The 16,159-nt window shown below is 55.9% G+C and overlaps 1 protein-coding gene across 7 annotated transcripts; it reads right to left on the bottom strand.

Annotated features, from left to right (window-relative positions):
* Window positions 1-525: 525 nt before the first annotated feature.
* On the bottom strand, window positions 526-15,017 carry SLC9A5 (solute carrier family 9 member A5). Of its 7 annotated transcripts, none has more exons than XM_061445460.1 (16): window positions 14,832-15,017; window positions 9,564-9,866; window positions 8,719-8,882; window positions 8,345-8,423; window positions 7,767-7,944; window positions 7,412-7,632; window positions 7,026-7,228; window positions 6,249-6,338; window positions 6,075-6,145; window positions 5,105-5,234; window positions 4,801-4,889; window positions 4,460-4,586; window positions 4,160-4,330; window positions 3,199-3,289; window positions 2,815-2,987; window positions 526-2,572 (listed from the first exon to the last, which is right to left on the bottom strand). In XM_061445460.1, the coding sequence occupies exons 1-16, from the start codon at window positions 14,962-14,964 to the stop codon at window positions 2,132-2,134; spliced, it is 2,664 nt and encodes an 887-aa protein (XP_061301444.1). In that variant the 5' UTR covers window positions 14,965-15,017; the 3' UTR covers window positions 526-2,131. The 7 variants fall into 7 exon arrangements, with proteins under 7 accessions (XP_061301444.1, XP_061301446.1, XP_061301445.1 ...); XM_061445462.1 differs by having other exon boundaries at window positions 2,856-2,987; XM_061445461.1 differs by having other exon boundaries at window positions 3,220-3,289.
* Window positions 15,018-16,159: the final 1,142 nt, after the last annotated feature.

The following is a 16,159-nucleotide window of genomic DNA, read 5'->3' as shown; positions in this document are numbered from 1 at the left end:
AAAAGGACCTGTGGGTGATGGTAGATGCTAGACTGAACATGAACCACACATCTTGAACACAAACCACACACCTACCTTGTGAATCAAGTCTCCCTGAGGAGAAGCAAAGCCAGCAGATGGAACGAAGTGCAATGCCACCACATTGCACATCCAATGCAGGATGCTCTGAAACAGACCCATTTGAACCACATGTTTGGCAAAGGTAGAGGAAGTATGGACATGGGATGATGTGGGCTCCCATCACTCTGGTGCTGTGTACAACACTGGAGTTGTAGTGCCCTGCTGGCCTCTTGCTGGCTGCTCCCCACAGCCTGGCCTAATAACAGCTACAGGCAAGCTTCTGTTTGGAAAGAATTTCACATTTTCCACAAACATCCTCAAAACTAGGAAACCCAGTTAGGCACAGTGAGTCTGAGAGGGGGCTGTGGCCTCAGGCGGAGAGGAATAGAGGGAGAACCAAATCAGAATCTGCAGCAACCAGGACATGCAGAGGTTCCCAGAAAGCAGAGAAATCAGACCACGATATCTGCTCCAACTCAGCTTTATTGAACATTACAAAATACTCTGCATATATTTTCACATTAAAACAATATTCTTGCAAATAAGAGATTAAGTCTTGAGTCATCCAGGGTGCCCATGGCTACAGAAAACACTGACTCAGCTAAGGATTTAGTATGGCCCAATATCAGCAATCAAAACCAGAATAAGGCATACCAGAAATGCAAAACTATATAAAAACCTTTTAAAAACTTCATGCTCATCCAGTGGAACAGGTACCAAGCACAATAATAGCCTTTGTTGAGCCTTGCTGACAGCACCAGGGGGTACCACCAGCTTGCCTGCTCCACACTGGGCTCACTCACCCAGTACCTCCAAGTATCCCCAAGTGTCACCTGCTGTCCCAGCACACCCCTGTAGCTGGAACAGGCAGTTATTTACCTGCTCTGGGGCATTACCAGCCCAAATCCCCATTCTTCCTTCAGAGGAGCTAGTGCCCAGCTGCTGTGCTGAGCTTTTGCATGCAGAGCAGCTTTTGGGGAGCAATTCTTGGTCTTTGGGGTGACACCAGGGCTGTTGCCACCGTATCTTACCAGCCTCTCAGGAGGGCCCAAGGGTGGCTGGGAGGTGGTGGCAACAGACCTTGAAGATGCACTTGGTTCTCACCTATCACCCCTGTTGCTGATGTACATTCATACCTGCTGCTTCTTCAATCCTTGCCCCATGACCAGCCCTACCAGCTGATGAGCCCCAAGCAACTGGAGAGACTGGGATGTGGGCAGGATGAATACCAAGGTTGCTATACAGGGCAGCTGCCCCCTACCAGTCTGAAAGCTGAACATGGCATTTTTGGGAACACATCCAGGCCACAGGCATGAGGCTGGCACAGCAGGTTGGCTGCTGGAGGGGCCCTAGCATACAGGTTCACTAGTCGAGCTCCTCGTGGAGCCAGAGCCCAGAAGAGCTGCACCCAGTCCTGAGAAGGTCATGTCCTTGCCTCTGTGATACCTCCATAACCCAGGAACACAGAGCTGCCATGGCAAGAAGCCCATCTCTGACCTTCTAGGTGCATCCACGCATGCTGTGAGGAGCCAGCACTGTAGCCACTTTAAAGTCAACAGCCCACCACTGGGTGTGAATGGGCTCCACGTACCAGCACAGCTCCCAGGGCTCTCCCCAGAGGTCTACTCACAGCAGGTTGGAAATCAGCTCCACCATGCTTCTACACCCGTGAGCAGCCGCAACCCATTAACCAGCACCCACACACCCCAGGGCAGCACAGCCACTACAGGATAGAGTCCCCTTGGGATCCCAGCCCTGGGAGGAACATCTCTGCCCTCCCAGCTGCAGAGATACATATCCTGAGAGGAAAAATGAGGTTTGGGGTCTGGGTGAATGGAGGCTGGTACCTGCTGTTGCAGCAGAAATCCCAGTTATCGACTAGTTTGTATCAGTAAGTGCATAGGCAAAGCCCACCCTGCAGTGCAGCTCTGGCAGGAGTAGTGGATTCTTCTGCCACTCCTGATTTATGGAGATACACAAGCTTTACAACTCAAGACAGCAGAATGGCCACAGCCCTCATTCCTTTCACCATCCACAGTGTGCCCTCAGAGGTGGCTCACTCAGTTGAGCATCAGCCCCCTGGGCTCCGTGGTTGGCAGCACCCTGCCCTGCTTCTCTGTGGCCATAAAAGGCTGCATTTCCTGCTGCTCTGCACCACTGGGGTTGCTGTCACTCTGTGACCGCCCATTCTTAGAGACATGGCTGGGGAACTGGAAGCAGGAGCTCTGCTCTGGCATGACTTGGCTCGCAGACTGGAGTTGCTCCTCCCGAACAGGGCAGGCAAACCTCTTGTGCTGAGGTCCACTCTCGATGCCTGGCGGGGAAGCAATGCTCTCCAGGGAGGAGATGCTTTGGTTCCACGCCTTCTGCATATCCACTGGCACGATTTTGGTGGTCTCCGAGGAGATGTAAACAGCCAGACCAGCCTGGTCTCCTTTCCATGGCAGCTCCTTCTCTGCCAAGGTGGGTGAGGGAGGGATGATGCAGGGGCTGGGGCAGACATACAGGCTGTCTGGGGGTGCAGAAGGAGTGACAGTGAGATTTTGCACAGCTCTTGGTTCCTCCTCAGGCTCTGCAAGTATTGCAGAACCAACCACTACCAAATGGTCAGCTGGCCCAGGCATGCAGGAGCCACCAGGGAGGTTCTGCCATGACTCCAGAGCCACAGAGAACAGGGATTCTCCCATTCATGCTCTGCTGACTTTGGGTTTGCCCAGGCCAAAGCAATTTAGTGGCCCAGGAAGGACAAGTTACCTTAATGGCAGCTGCCCTGGCATGGGAGCACCAGTGCCTACCAGAAGCTGTCTTTCCCTGCAGGACATCATCGGTGGCTCGAGCAATGAACACAATCCCTTCATCATCTTCTCTCTCCGTCTCTGAGCCATCGCTCTCCTCCTCCTCGGAGCTGATCATCACCAGGACAGGAGCTGCAGCCAGATGGAGGGAGTTGCTTTGGAGGCTGGAGCACCGTGTAGGGGAGGACTGCACCCATGGGACAAGGACTTGGTGCTAGTACAACCACTTGTGCTGTTGTGCCACCATGCTGGCAGTAAGCAGGCACAGGGGGCTGCTCCCATCCTATCCTATCCCATCTCACGCCACCCCACCCCACCAGGTCCCCATGCAGGACTTGCAGACCTTGCCTGCCACCCGCCTCACCAGCATCCTGCCAGGGGACATTTCTGTGCATCTTGTCATTGGGAGCCTCTCTCGTCACAGAGATGTTCTTCTGTGAAGGAAGAGGGACCATCTGGGACCTGCCCAAGCAAACCCCTAACCCCAGCCCAGATGGCCCTGCAAGATAGGGTAACCCCAGGGACCCAGCTTCCCACCCCAGCCAGATTCCTAGCCCTTAGGCATTGCATCTTCATAGCCCTCCAACAAACAGCTCAGTTTCAATGGCTTCAAAAACCTCCAAATGAGAGAAGATACCTAAGGCTCAATTTAAGCCACGGGGCCTGGATCTGCAGTGATGTTCAGGCTACTTTATGCTGAGTGCTCTTGGAAAACAAATATGGGGCTTCCTCAGGGCTTGGGACTGCTTTGCCCAGGGAAAAGCCACACCACAGCAGTGCTGGGATGGTGAGGACACATGGACATGTAACACCCACGTGCTCACAAAGAGCATATGACAGGCTGAGAGAGCTGGGCTTCTTCAGCCCAGAGAAGGCTCCGAGGAGACCTTAGAGCAGCTCCAGTGCCTAAAGGGGCCACAAGAAACCTGTAGAGGTGTTTTGGACAAGGGTCTGTAGGGACAGGACAAGGGGGAATGGCTTTAACCTGACAGAGGGGAGATTGGCTGCTCCATCCCTGGCAGTGTTCAAGGTCAGGTTGGACAGGGCTTGGAGCAACGTGGTGTAGTGGAAGATGTCCCTGTCCATGGCAGGGAGTTGGAACTGGATGAGCTTTAAGCTCCCTTCCAACTCAAATGACGCTGTGATTCTGTGATATGCAGGACTAAGATGAGATTAGCAGCTTTCCCCACTGTTTCTGCAGCTGCTGATGCCCTTCAGCACCTCACCTACACCCCACTGTCTGCATCCTGGGGGAGGCCAAATCTCAGAGCTAGGAAAGGAGCAGGACGCTGTGGAGTGCTTGCCTTTTTCCTGCCCTTTTCCTTCAGCCTGGCCTTACTCTTGGAGAAGCAGATGTTGTGCTTTGTGGACTTGAAGGTCTCCAGGCGCCTCCTCATGTTCTGACGGAAGATTTCTTTGTCTTGGCGCTCTTGTTTATCTGGAGAGATGAAGTGACGGCTGTAGCTGGCCTTGTACTGGCCGAGGGAGAGGCAAAGAGACACAGGGTGAGCAGCTGGCCCCACAGAGCATACTCCACCCCTGCTCCTCTTGTGGGTGCTGCTACCCTCAGGGTCAACTGCACGCCACGGCGAAGGAGCACTCACCCGCCGGCGTGGCTTGTACAGGTTCCCTCGCAGCACGTGGTGCATGGCAGCATCCTCCTTGTCCCGCCGGCTCCGCACAGTGTCAATCACCTGCATGTCCAGGCACGCACCACTCCCACTCTCCCTCCTGGGGGGAGATGGAGATGGAGATAGAGGTGGAGCGGAGATGGAGATTGAGGTTGAAATGAAGGTGGAGATAGATGGAGTTGGTGGGACTGGGCTACATGCCCCCATCCTATCAGCCCTCTGCCAGCCCTGGCACAACACATCCCCACGTAAAAGGGAAGATGCAGGAGTCCAGCGAGGTCTGCCCAGGGGCTTGGGGGGATGCTTGTACTCACAGGAGGTTTGTGACTGATGACTCCGAAATGGACGTGCGGCTGGGCATTGAGGGCAGAGCCAGCTTGGCAGCAGAGAATGCATGTCCACCCTGGGAGATGAGAGGGCAAAGCTGGCAGCAGGGCAGCAAGAACCTCACTGGTCTGGGGGTTCCCCACTGCCTGTCCTGCGGGTACATGTGTAGCCATACATGATGGAGCCACCACCCCAGGCCACCAGCTCCTGTTGGGGCCATCCCATCACCCGGTCCCCCCCATATGCCCCTGGTGGGGAAGCTGATAGCAACATGGATGTTCAGCTTAATACCTGGTCAACAAAGCTGATAGCATCACGGATGTTTAGCTTGTAGTAAACATCCCAGATCTCATCCCGCAGCCTGTAGGCAGATTTCCGCATCAGGAGCTGGCTCAGGTACTTCTTGTCAAACTGTTCCCACCTGCCATAAGATGAAGACATGGGTGATTAGCGCTCAGGGGTACCACAGACAGGGACCCCTGCCCTGTAAGGTTGACTGTTCAAAGCATGCTGAAAGCAGGCTGCGCACACAGGACCTGGCTCTGCCCAGGGACACACTGCCAGGGAGAGCAGGAGCACAGGGGACATGCTGACCCTTCATCTCTGTCCAAGGGGAAGTCAGAGACAAGTGGGTCTGTGGGAGTGGAACTGGGGCCAACAGCTGCCCAGCTGGAGCCCTTCCCCTCCAGGAAACAGGCTTTTCTCAACCTGTTCCTGTTGCTGTGCTGCAGATAAACACTGCCCAGGACTTAACAGGGCCAGTCCCTCCTCAGTACCCAGCTCCCCACCCATGGAGAGTCACTGGGCCATAGCCCCATGCCCCATGCCCCATCCCTAGCAGTGTTCAAGGCCAGGCTGGACAGGACTTGGAGCAACCGGGTCTAGTAGATGGTTCCTGCCCATGGCAGGAACTGGATGACCTTTAAAGTCTCTTCCAACCCAACCCAAACCATTCTATGACTGCCACCACCACGGACACCCCATGCCTCCCCAGTAGCTCCAGCACAAGCAAGCAATGCCAGCTCCTGCAGCATCCCCAGGTCCACCTGCCTGACCTCTCTCTAGGATGCTTTAGGTACTTCGGTCTGATGTATAATAGGAGGCAGATGGTCCCTTTCCAGATGGACTGACTGATGGACATACAGCCTTCTTTGTCCTACTGCCCTGCCTACAGCCAGGCTGTCCTGCAATGTCCCCATGACTGGCATTATGTCCCTCTTCCACCTGATGGCCGGCAGAGGATCCTGGGTAAGATACTCACTTGTCCCGCCAGTAATGGTAGCCATGGTGCCCCACAATATCCTCCACTGCTGCCATGATGTGGTCAAAGGCCTTGAGTGAGGAGAAGAGGGTGAAAGCAGTGACAAGGCTGCAGGTGCCCCAGGAGTGCTGACGCAGCACAGGGAGCCAGGCAGCCTTCACTACCAGCACCTACGTGCTCATGCAGCTCCTCATTCAGCGTGGGCTTGTGGTGGTCACTGCGCTTCACCTTCAGCCACGTCACCAGGGGTTTGATGGTGAGGCCCTGGAATGCAGGAAAAGGCAAGGGAAAGACTGGGAGGGCAAGAGGGTGAGTGGCTGGGGCAAGGGAAGCAGAAGTAGCAAGAAGTCCCTAAACCATGTCACTAAGGGACATGGATTAGTGGTGGACTTGGCAGTCCTGGGGTAAAGGTTGGACTTGATGATCTTAAAGGTCTTTTCCAACTCAGTTGATTTTAAGATTCTATGAAGTGACTGGGAACAGCAGCTATGCCAGCAGCACATACCCCTACCAACCCGAGCCTCTGTGCCTGGACCTCGGTGATACTCCCATGTCCAAGGCAGCAACCATGTTGTACCCCGTCAAGTCCCCTTTCCCCTACGATCACATCCATCCACCCTTTGTCTCCCCTTCCCAGGGTGGAGGGACTGCAGAGCCAGGGGCCATCAGCAGCATTGTAAAGAGAACATTCTCAACACACTGTTGCTGTTGTTGGAGCCAACCCCAGAACAAGAAGCCAATGGGGAAACAATGTGGAGCATGGCCCCACTATTGCAACAGTCACCACCATGGCCCTCCACACCAGCCTGGTGATGGATGAAGTGCCAAGAGGCACTGAGAACCAAAGAAGTACTGGCCCCAAGCACATGGCCCCAAGCACCCGCCTGGCCCCGCAGGCCACCTCTGGGGCAAGAAGGCAGCACTGGAGAAGGGCACACTGCCCATCCTCACCTGCACAATGACAGTGAAGAACACCACCACAATGGTCGTTGCCACAAAATAGTCCTTGGCTTTCACCTTTGTCCTGTCCAGCAGGATGACCAGGGCAAAGGCCACGGCCCCGCGGAGGCCACCATATGACATGACCACTTGGTCTATCCTGTCCAGAGGAATGAGGCGGAAGCGGTTGAGCACACAGGTCTGCAGGACAACACCTAGGAAAGGAGAAGGAGAGCCTGGGATGCTGGCAGGGATGCTGGGATGCTCCTGGAGATGGGGCAAACCACAGCCAGGAACCATGGCTGGCCTCATATCCCAGCATTTCTTGGGGAATGCCACTTTTTGATATGAAAAGAGCTGGGTTTTTACTGGCCAGAGGCACTGAGGGGCAGACTTACCCACAGCTCTGAAGAGCAGGATATAGAACAGGGTGCCCAGCACCAGTGCTGTGTCCCATGCCCATTTGGAGGTGTCCACTGCCGAGATGCCCAGAAACATGAAGATGATGGTTTCTGAGCTGCTGGCCAGTGTCTTCATGGTGTACTTGACCGTGGTGCGGGACTTCTGGGAGATATTGGCTTCTACATACTTCTTGCAGCAGATCCCACAGAAGGTGACTCTGCAGAGGGGCAGAAGGAGTTGGCATGACCTTGCGGTGGGATAAGGAGTGGGTCTGCTCACCACCTCTTGCTGCTCAGCACTTCACCCCTAATTTCCTGGACCCCCCACTCCATGGGATGCCCCAGAACTCACGCCAGGATGGAGGAGAGTGAGACCATCTCAGCAACAAGGTATGCAACATAGGCCAGGAGGAAAACGAAGAGTGGCTCGATGATGCGCACGTGCTTGGTGAACCGTGTGATCAGGGCCAGGAGGAAGGCAAAGAGCAGCCCCACAGCCGTGCCCCCCAGGCTCACCAGGAAGAAGGAAGCTGGTGGGGGGAGAAGACTCATCTGCACTATAAGCAATTGAGCCCAGCTCCTGTGCCCCCATGACCATACCATGCTGGGCTGGCCCTTGTGCTCCCACCCGGCTCCCCACCAAAGTGTCCCATGATGACAGCCAGGATGTGTAGATGAGGCCCTTAGTGATATGGTTCATTGGTGGCCCTGGCAGTGCTGGGAAATGGTTGGACTTTATGATCTTGAAGGTTTTTTCCAACCTGGTTGATTCTATGATTATGATTTTATTATTCTGATTATGTGACCACTTGGGATGGAGATGACAGAGCTGTGGTGCTCACTGCCACAGAGCAGGACAGCACCTATGCTTTCCTCCAGCACTACCACACTGGTGGAGAAGATGGAGGGGCTGGTGGGGCACATACTTACCTACCCCCTTCACGTAGTCTGTGGCACGGATATGCTCTGGGCCCAGCTCCACAAAAGAGTTGAAGACCTTGTACAGCACCTGCAGGCAAGGCAAATGCCTTGGGGAAGGCAGGGTATTATCCTGCCTTGAAAGGGACAGCACCCATGGGCAGGATGGACCCTGCAGAAGAGGCTTCACCCACCCCAAATCTGTCAGGCAACACAGCTCATCTCAACAGGCAAAGTCCCACAGGGACAGGAGAGAAAAAAGGCCAAGAGAGCATAGGGATGCCCCCAGTTGAGGATGTCACCTGCATCCTCTGCCTGTCCTGGGGGGCTCCAGCACTCTGGCCCAAACCTGGTTCCACATTAGGGTCCCCCAAGCTTCAACTCACCACAGTGACAGCATCATTCAGGAGAGACTCGCCAAACACGATGATGAAGAGGGTCTCATTTACATGGACCTCTTCAAAGACAGCCAGCACTGCCACAGGGTCCACAGCTGAGATGAGGCTGCCAAAGAGCAGGAAATCCATCAACCCAGCTTCAACACCTGGATCTGCTAGGACAGAAGGACCAAGTTCAGGCAGACCATCTGCCCCAGAGTCCCTCTCATCAGCCTGAAACAAGCCAATCCCTCATCTGCTCCTGGTCATCTGGCTGCAGCATCCCACCTTGGGATGCACTGGGCTGAGCCTGGGAGTGCTCACAGATGTCTGGGGTCTCCAAGCAAAGCACATTCTTGCTGCAACATGAGGGCAGCAGGGCTTGGATGTCCCCCTTGCACCCAGGTGCATTGCTGCCCCTTCAGTAGGTATAGACCAAAGGAGGCTTAGCAGCCCCACCTCAGGTCCAGGCATCAAGTGGTTCCTGAGGACTCAGTAGAGCTCAAACCACAGCCCAGGCCCCCAAAGGCCAGTAGCTCAAGCAAAGGACAGGGAACACAGCAGTGAGCCAGCAGAGCTAGTCAAACTCTGGGACAAAAATAGCAAAGACATGAGTCACCCAGTGCCAAGGCAGACCCATTTGTCCTGCATGCTTGACAGTCTTGCCAGAGCACTGTTCCTGGGATGCCAGGACCCCGCTCCTGCTATAATTCCTGGGAGTCCATGGCAGGGCCAGGCAGTGGACTCTGAACCTGGGGGTACTTTGCACCTCCAACTTATCTTTTGGGTTGGGTGATGGCGATGGTTGGTTGGGTTGGGGATGTGGTCTAAGCTGAACAGCCCTGTGCACGCACCCATAACCCCGGCCCGATGCAGCCCCCAGAGTGCAGTGCCAGTGGTGAAGGAGTTCCAGAGGGTGCCCACCACCGCGTAGGTGAGGATGGCACCGATGTTGTCGAAGAACAGTCGGCTGGGCATGAAGTAGCCTGAGTCAAGCACGATGGGGGGCAGAAGGAAGAGGAAGAACATGTTGGGCTCCAGCTGGTACTCAGCTTTCTTTGCCACAGCCAACACAATGCCCCCCAGGCCCAGCCCCAGCAGGATGAGGAGGCAGCTCTCCGGCACGATGGACGTCACCTTCCTTGACAGGTGGAAAACTAGAAGGAAAGGAGGAATGAGAGCATCAGCTAAACAGACAGAGCATCTCAGATCCACAAGCTCCACAGAAGGCTTGGTTGACACATAACAGACGCCAGGGAGGACAAGGGAGCACTTAAGGCAGCTTTGTGGCCATGTGTGCACAGACCTTCCAGCTAGCTCCCAGGTCAGGATTTCAGGTACCTGACCTTTTGGGAATTTCCTTTCCTCCTCAGCCACTGTCTATCAAGCCAAGCAGCCAGGAATTTTGCTTTGCTTGGCCTCTGGTATTTGCCCTTAATGGCTCAAAGCAGCCAGCAAGCATGTTCACAGTGTCACAAGCAATGCTGGCTGCTGTTTGAGACATCCTGGTTCACCGGGACACATTACCCCACTCAGAGATGAGGATGCTCAGCCCTGGTGATGAGGTGACCTTGTTTGCAGCCGTCTGAGCAAGCAGGGGGAGCAGCATGCAAAACACTGCAGCACTAGGCAGTCTCCATGCCCTCAGCACCAGCTAAACTATGTGCATGCAAAAACCAGGCACAAAGGAGCTGCAAATCTAGAGATCAGTTTATTCCCTATGAGGTTTGGACCAAATCTTCAGCTGCCACAGATCAGGATATATTTTTAAAGCCTGCTGGTTATGTTCGGTATTCATCCATCAGCAATGTGGCAGTGAGCCTGCAGCTCAGGCACAAGCCAGTAAAACGTCACACCAGACAGCACAGGGCACTCGTTCCTCCAGGCAGCCTTGTCCCCAAGGCCAGGGCATCCCGTGTAATCACAAATCATTCCAGCTTTCTGGTGGGCAAGCCCCCACCCCTGAGGATTTCTCCAGCCTAGAGTAGGGTGGTGTATTTTTGGTACCCCTCAAAGGGCAGTGCTTGGGGCAAGGCTGTTAAGGGTCACAGTGGTTTTGCTCCCCTCATTGTTGAGTTCTGCATTCATCCAGCCCACCTCTCTAGCTTGACTTGGTCATCAGATGAAGAAACCTCCTTTTGGGCATTGGGTTCTGGAGCCACCCCTGTCCTTGAGCAGCCAGCAGGTACAACGGACAACATGGCAGCCTCTGAGCCATCACATGGCTGCAATCCCAGCCCTGCTGCCAACCCAAAACCCAGTCCCTAAAGCCCTTTAGCTGGATTAGAGATGCCTGTTGCTTGTGCCAAGTCATCCTGCCAGAAGGAAAGCTGTGCTGTGGTCACACACCAACCCAAGGTCACTTGGCTTCTTTCCTCCTTAGGAACCCCCATGGACACACCTTAATTTCTGCTTAGGCCAGGGTCCTGTCTCCAGTGCCGTAGACCTGGAGAGGAGCCCAGGAACAAGCAGCACTTCATCATCAGGTTTCCATGCCCTTGACTTTTCCCTTTGAATCTGCCCCACCCCTGCTCTATCCTTTCTGGGGCAGGTCCCAGAGTCCCTGAGATGCAGACACCCTGGAAACTGAGGCCATCACCTCCTGTTCTTCCTTTCTTCTTTCCTAACATCCCTTAGTTGATTTGCTTTCCTTTGCTGCAGCTGAGCACTGAATAAGAGGAGATAACTCAACCTCAGAGATCTGATTCTTAACTAGAGACAACACCTTTGAGCCCACCACCAAATGTGCAGGCTAAGGGTTGCTTTTCCTCCTGCTGAGACCTTCCCAGTGACCGGCACTGCTCCTTGGCATGGTGAGCCATGTCCGTGCTGTCCTGGTGAGCTCCAGCACTGCTTCCCTTCCATAACACACCAGGAACATTGCCTCAGCCATGAGGAGAGGGGCAACCACCTGAAGGGGAAAGAGCTGCAGAGCACCCATGGCCAAGCCTCCATCATGGCTCTGTGGCTTGTCTGCAGAGCCTAGGGCATCCCATTTGCCCCCATCTGCCTTCACGTGATCCAGCCATGGAGGCAGGAGCAATATGGACACTACAGCCTTCCCATCCCACTCACAGGCCGGAGAAGGGCTGGCTGAGCTCCAGCCCAGCGGAATTCTCACTAAATGACTGCAGAAGCTATGGCAAAGCCCTGTTCACCCCACATAAGCCAGGCAAAGGCAGTGCTGGTGGGTACATGGTGCCTGTAGCATGCTGCAAAATCACTTCCCGCCCACAGAAACACAGCTCCAAGTTTTCCAGAAAGGAACAAGGCGTCCGGCCTCTTTCTGCACGCTTGGGATCATTGCCAAGATCCCTGCTCCGGCAACCCATATGCACTTTCCGTGCTGCAGAGATATGCCCTCCCTGGCTGGAGAGATTTGAGAGAGCCCACAGAGATGCTATGGGGACATGGCTCCTGGCTGTCATCCATCATTCCTTCCCCCAAGCCAAAAACTTGGGCAAAGAAGGGAGCAGCATCGATGGGAAAGACCTTGCTTGTTCACAAAGCCCCTGGCTGAGGAGGAATGCTGCCATCCTCCCAAGTGAATAACAGCACACGAGCTCCTTTGTGCCGCGGGAAGCAGTCAGCAGGGACGGATAGAACAAGCTCTAATTTTACACACACTAGTCAAGGATTTCAGTATTAAAGGTTCCCACAGCAACAGTAACTTAGCCACATGTGAATTAACTTCAGAGCCATAATCTACTCTCAGGCATTTATAATAAATGATTTGCCATTGGCAAGACTCGGATTCAAAACCTGCCTCTGCTCCTCTGATGCTGGGGGAATGGCGAAACACCTAAACCAAGACATGAGCACCGGGGGACAGAGGTGATGGTGCAAAGGGAGAGGGTTGTGACCCATGGGGTGCTGCTGGGTGGAAAAAGTTGCCACCACTGCACTTAAATTCAATGGCAGTTCAGCCCTTGACTTCAAGGGTAACCAAATTCTGACCAAGGAACATCATCGGGTGTTCAAGGCCAGGTTGGACGGGGCTTAGAGCAACATGGTGTAGTGGAAGGTGTCCCTGCCCATGGCAGAGGGTTGGAAATGGATGAGCTTTAAGGTCCCTTCCAACACAAACCAGTCTGGGATTCTATGATTCTGACAAAGTCCTGCCAAAGGGGCAACTGTGGGAGCATGTCTGGGGCAATGCTGATCACCCCTCTCCCCACACCTGTTCAAGAAGACCTGTGCTCTGACCAGGGATGGAAAAGGCAGCAAAGCCTGAATGATGCCTCACTGTGCAGGAAGGCAACACCCAAGCCAGTTTCTCCCTGCCCCGGATGTTTGCTAGGGGCACCCTGGCATCGTGACTGCCTTGGAGAACAGAGACCACAGTGTCATTTCCCCATCACCCAGGCGCAGGGCCGCTTCCTCCTCTGCAGTCACAGGGCTGTGAGCTGGCAGCCCAGTGCTATAACTCCAATGGCTCCTCTGCATCAGCCTATGCCCAGTGTCCATGGTGCTGCAGCTGGTGCTGCCCCTCTGCTCCAAAGCATCCTTCACCCCTGGCTCCACCTTGTCTGGCCTCCTGTGTGCCCTGGGGACTATGTGTGCCACCTCCAGGGTCACCAGCTGCATGGTCCCATGTCAGGGAGCATGAGATCCTGAGGCCATGTGGATGTGGAGTGACCTACTGGATGGGACTGCTTGCAGCCCTTGCCCCCAGGTGTGGATGTTGCTCCTAGCTCCAGGCTCCCAGTATCCATTGGACTCACTGGATGTACTGAGCCAGGCAGCCCAGAGCTACTGACCACCAGGGTTGTGTCTCCCAGATGACAGTGGCCATCAGCTTGCCTCAGGCCTTGAAGAGCATGGCGGGGTTGGGGACTTGGGAATGGCCCCAGCTTGCTCCCGCACAGCATCCTGGATAGGATGAGGCAAGGGTGATGATGGGAGCACATCAAGGAAAACCCACACAGGGAGCCGCTCCAGGGAGGTGCTTGAGATAATCAAATAAAAGCCACTGAAAGGAATCGCCTCTCTCATCTTTTGCAGGTAGGAGAGACTTACTCAGCAGCTGGAGGTGGCAGAGCTGAAGACAGAGGGTTACATTTTTAAGCCTACGATGTCCTTTAATTCATTCCTCGTGATGCTATAGATCTCCCTTGTGAGAAGGCGAGAAAGGAGAGAAGCACGAGCTCCGTGGCCATGGGTTCAGTGATCCTTGGAGATAGGCAGAGACCAGCTGGTGCTCACAGCAGAGGCTGAATGCTGCATACTGAGACCTACTGCTGGTCCCTCACTGCTCAGACTCTCCCCCACCTAACTCTGAACCCACACTTCTTGAGCCAGCTCCAAACTATGAGGATGCCTGTGCCCCCTGCCACAGGGGCTGTGCCCACAGTGTGACCTCCGAGGAGGAAACAAACCTGCCTCAAGGACACGGCCTCAACCCCTGAGCCCAGCACCAGGGCACTACTGGGGATCAGCCCTCTGGGGACCCTGGTCAGCACCCATACATGGGCATCCCCTCCCCAGCACCCAGGGTGCAGGGGAGGGCACAGCCCTGCAGCACCTCACCCACCTCCTCCTTGCACCTTCCTCCTCCTCCTTGCCTCCGCCCTGGCTCCGTGGTCCGGTGCTGGGGAGCACAAGAGTCTGAGGCCATGTGAATGTGGAGTGACCCACAGCAGGGGATCACAGGCACGAACCCATCTCCAGGCTGCTGGGGACACGTCTTGCCCAACACCTGCACCACTGGGTGTACTTCCTGGGGCTGGGGGGCTACCAAGCAGTCTCCAGCCCAGCTGATAGCATGCGCTGTGCCAGCCTCTGGGGCACGGGACATCTTTTGGGGGCATCTCTGCTCAGCTCTTCTCATGAGCCCTCCCTCTGTGCCCACCCATCCATCCGTCAATTGCAGGGAAAACAGGCCCAGGCCCCTGTGTTGTTCCGCTGGCTGTGCCTTCGCTTCGTCCCAGGGAAGGGGATGGGGGATGAGCCATGGGGTCGTACCGGGCACGCAGCCCTGGGAGGCAGTGGCACCCTCACCTCGCATACAGGGATGTCGTACCCCACCCTACCCTCTCCGCGATGGGCGCAGGAGCTCCCCGTGCCCCGGGGGACGGGAGCTGGGGAAGCGGTGACGGGGGACAGGACACACGGACACTCACCGATCTTGGCTAGGCTGGCCACTAGGATCCAGGCGGCCACCAGGCAGGGCGCCTGCACTTCCTGCCACTGCCACCGCAGCAGCTCAACGCTCGCCGGGGCGGCGGGACTAGGGGAGGCCGTCTGCGGCTGCATGGCCGCATCCCTCCGCGCCGTTCCTGCCGCTCCTCGCCGCTCTGCCGCGATACCGGCCCTTGCCGCGTCACGCGCACATCCGCGCCGCGCCGGCCCCCTCCGCCACCGGCTCCGCCAGCCCCTCCCTCCCGCCAACCCTCTCGGTATTGCCGGGGGCCCCGGTACTGGCTTGCACACCCCGCGCACTCTGCTCCGCCGCGCCCCGACTGCGCCAGTCCCGGTCCCCTCCAGTGTCCCTGCACCACCTCCGCTGTTACGCTGCCACACCTCGGCCCCCTGAGCCAGATCCGGTTCCACCCCCCTATCAGCCTGGTGCCGCTGGGGTCCCGGTACCCCCCTACCCCATGCCAAACCCCTGCCCTACTCCTCCCTGCAACTTCTCTGGTGCCACCTGCATCACTCTGGTGTCCCCTGCCTTGCTCCTCCCTGATACCATACCCGTGCCTCCTGCATCACCTCGGTGCCCCGTGTCCTCCACTGGCACCCATGCTCCGCCCAAGTCCCCTCACCCTGGTTCAGTCCTCCTGCACCCATCATGTTCTCAGTCTCCTCAGTCCCCCTCCTGCTGCCAACCAAGACCACCCATTCCTGCCCCAGCCGCTGCCTGAGCACTAGTCTGGAAGCATTCCAAAGGGGTCCCGCTTCCCTCCTCAGCCCCTCTTAGACACCCCTAAAAGCTCCCACTTGCCCACCAAACCTAGGCTGTCCACTCTGCTCCAGGAGGTGCCCCATCTCCCTCATCCCATCTCTGTGGTCCCAGATCCAGGGCCTCATGGCCTGGGCAGACAGTGAGTGATGCCCAGCAGCCTGAGGAGCAGTGATGCTGCCTGGCAGAGGGCAGGAAGGCGTGGTATCAGCACACTTCATGGAGAGCCAGCTCTGAGCTGCATCCGTGTGTCCCTGGAGCATAGACAGAAGGACACCTTGTCTGTGGAGACACAGGAAAAGCCTTGCAAGGGCTGCCCTGAGAAGCCGCTGCCTCCTGTTTCCCCTTTAAGCTGCCAAAGGTTTAATTAAATCCCCCTTTGCCTTGCCTCCCACAGGCTGGTCCTGCCCTGCTGCTCTGGCCTCTTGGACCCAGCCTGTGCTACTGCATGGGGGTCTCTGCAAAGCTCCCCCAGTCTGTTCACACCTCTCTCCTACTGGGGGCCAAGAGAGAGGGGAACACCACTTCATTGTGTTGAGCTATTTGCAC

Source organism: Pezoporus flaviventris, unplaced genomic scaffold (assembly GCF_033815535.1).
Source record: "Pezoporus flaviventris isolate CSIRO_AGI_PZ_B2104156 unplaced genomic scaffold, CSIRO_AGI_Pfla_v1 ptg000004l, whole genome shotgun sequence".
Taxonomy (NCBI): Eukaryota; Metazoa; Chordata; class Aves; order Psittaciformes; family Psittacidae; genus Pezoporus; species Pezoporus flaviventris.
Note: the sequence above shows the minus strand (reverse complement) of the source record. Positions and strands in the feature narration are given on the sequence as shown.

Coding starts and splice junctions, on each gene's coding strand:
- SLC9A5 (XM_061445460.1), bottom strand. CDS start 14,964: ATGCAGCCGCAGACGGCCTCCCCTAGTCCCGCCGCCCCGGCGAGCGTT. Junction 9,867..14,831: donor GGCCAGCCTAGCCAAGATCG/GTGAGTGTCCGT, acceptor CTTTCCTTCTAG/TTTTCCACCTGTCAAGGAAG. Junction 4,587..4,800: donor TCATCAGTCACAAACCTCCT/GTGAGTACAAGC, acceptor ATCTCCCCCCAG/GAGGGAGAGTGGGAGTGGTG.